General features: G+C 34.6%; 1 protein-coding gene across 1 annotated transcript; it reads left to right on the forward strand.

The window, feature by feature from the left end:
- Nucleotides 1-211: 211 nt before the first annotated feature.
- Tsp_15412 (protein YIP5) lies at nt 212-510 on the forward strand. Its single transcript, XM_003365983.1, has 2 exons — nt 212-279; nt 360-510. Exons 1-2 carry the CDS (start codon nt 212-214, stop codon nt 508-510), a joined length of 219 nt encoding a protein of 72 aa, XP_003366031.1.
- The last annotated feature ends 248 nt before the right edge of the window (nt 511-758 follow it).

A 758-nucleotide genomic window follows, 5' to 3' on the forward strand; every position in this document is an offset into this window, starting at 1 on the left:
GCAGAAGTGAAAAAAATTGATTGGCTTAAAATTAAATAAAGGAAACACGTGAAATCTATACCAACGATTTTCATAATAACAGCAGCTACCGAGATTGACCATTTACAAAATGGCAGAACATAGAATCCTGTTCTGAAATTCTATCCAAAGTGTTGTTCACAATTGGCAATGACTCAGTTTTTGTATGCAATACCAAGTAAGTACCAGCAGTATGGTGAACTTAAAAGACATTGGTACATCTCCATGTAGTTTTGACGATGGTACGATGGTAAAATGGTGGTACGTTAATTTATCGGGAAGTTTAATAGAAAGGCGAATGGGGAGTAAGCAACAACCAGATTAATGTCTTTCATAATCAGCAAAAGAGTGAATGGCTTTCGTGAAGTTCTCAGTTTTGTTGATTTGGAAGTAGAATATAATGGGAACGTTGAAAACAATGGGCAGACACTTCTTCACGGAGTTGTCGTCATTGCTGAGCCTCTTGCTCATTGCTTAATGCTGTATTCCTAGTTGTGATATTTGTTTGCGTTTAAGTTACCTACTATATGTTGTTCTTGTTGATTGCCTGTTGATGAAATGAAGAATTCATGTTGAAACCTGAAATTCATTATACTGTATTACTGTGTGGATATATATATATATATATATATATATACAAATAGATAAGTGTACGTGTGTGTGTTTGTCAAAGTACCTTGCGTGATAATAAAACTTATTTCCGTTAATTTCTTTGTGGTGCTTCTTTGAATCCTCTCTCT

The sequence above is a fragment of the Trichinella spiralis genome, assembly GCF_000181795.1.
Source record: "Trichinella spiralis strain ISS 195 chromosome Unknown Scfld6776, whole genome shotgun sequence".
In the NCBI taxonomy this organism is placed as follows: domain Eukaryota; kingdom Metazoa; phylum Nematoda; class Enoplea; order Trichinellida; family Trichinellidae; genus Trichinella; species Trichinella spiralis.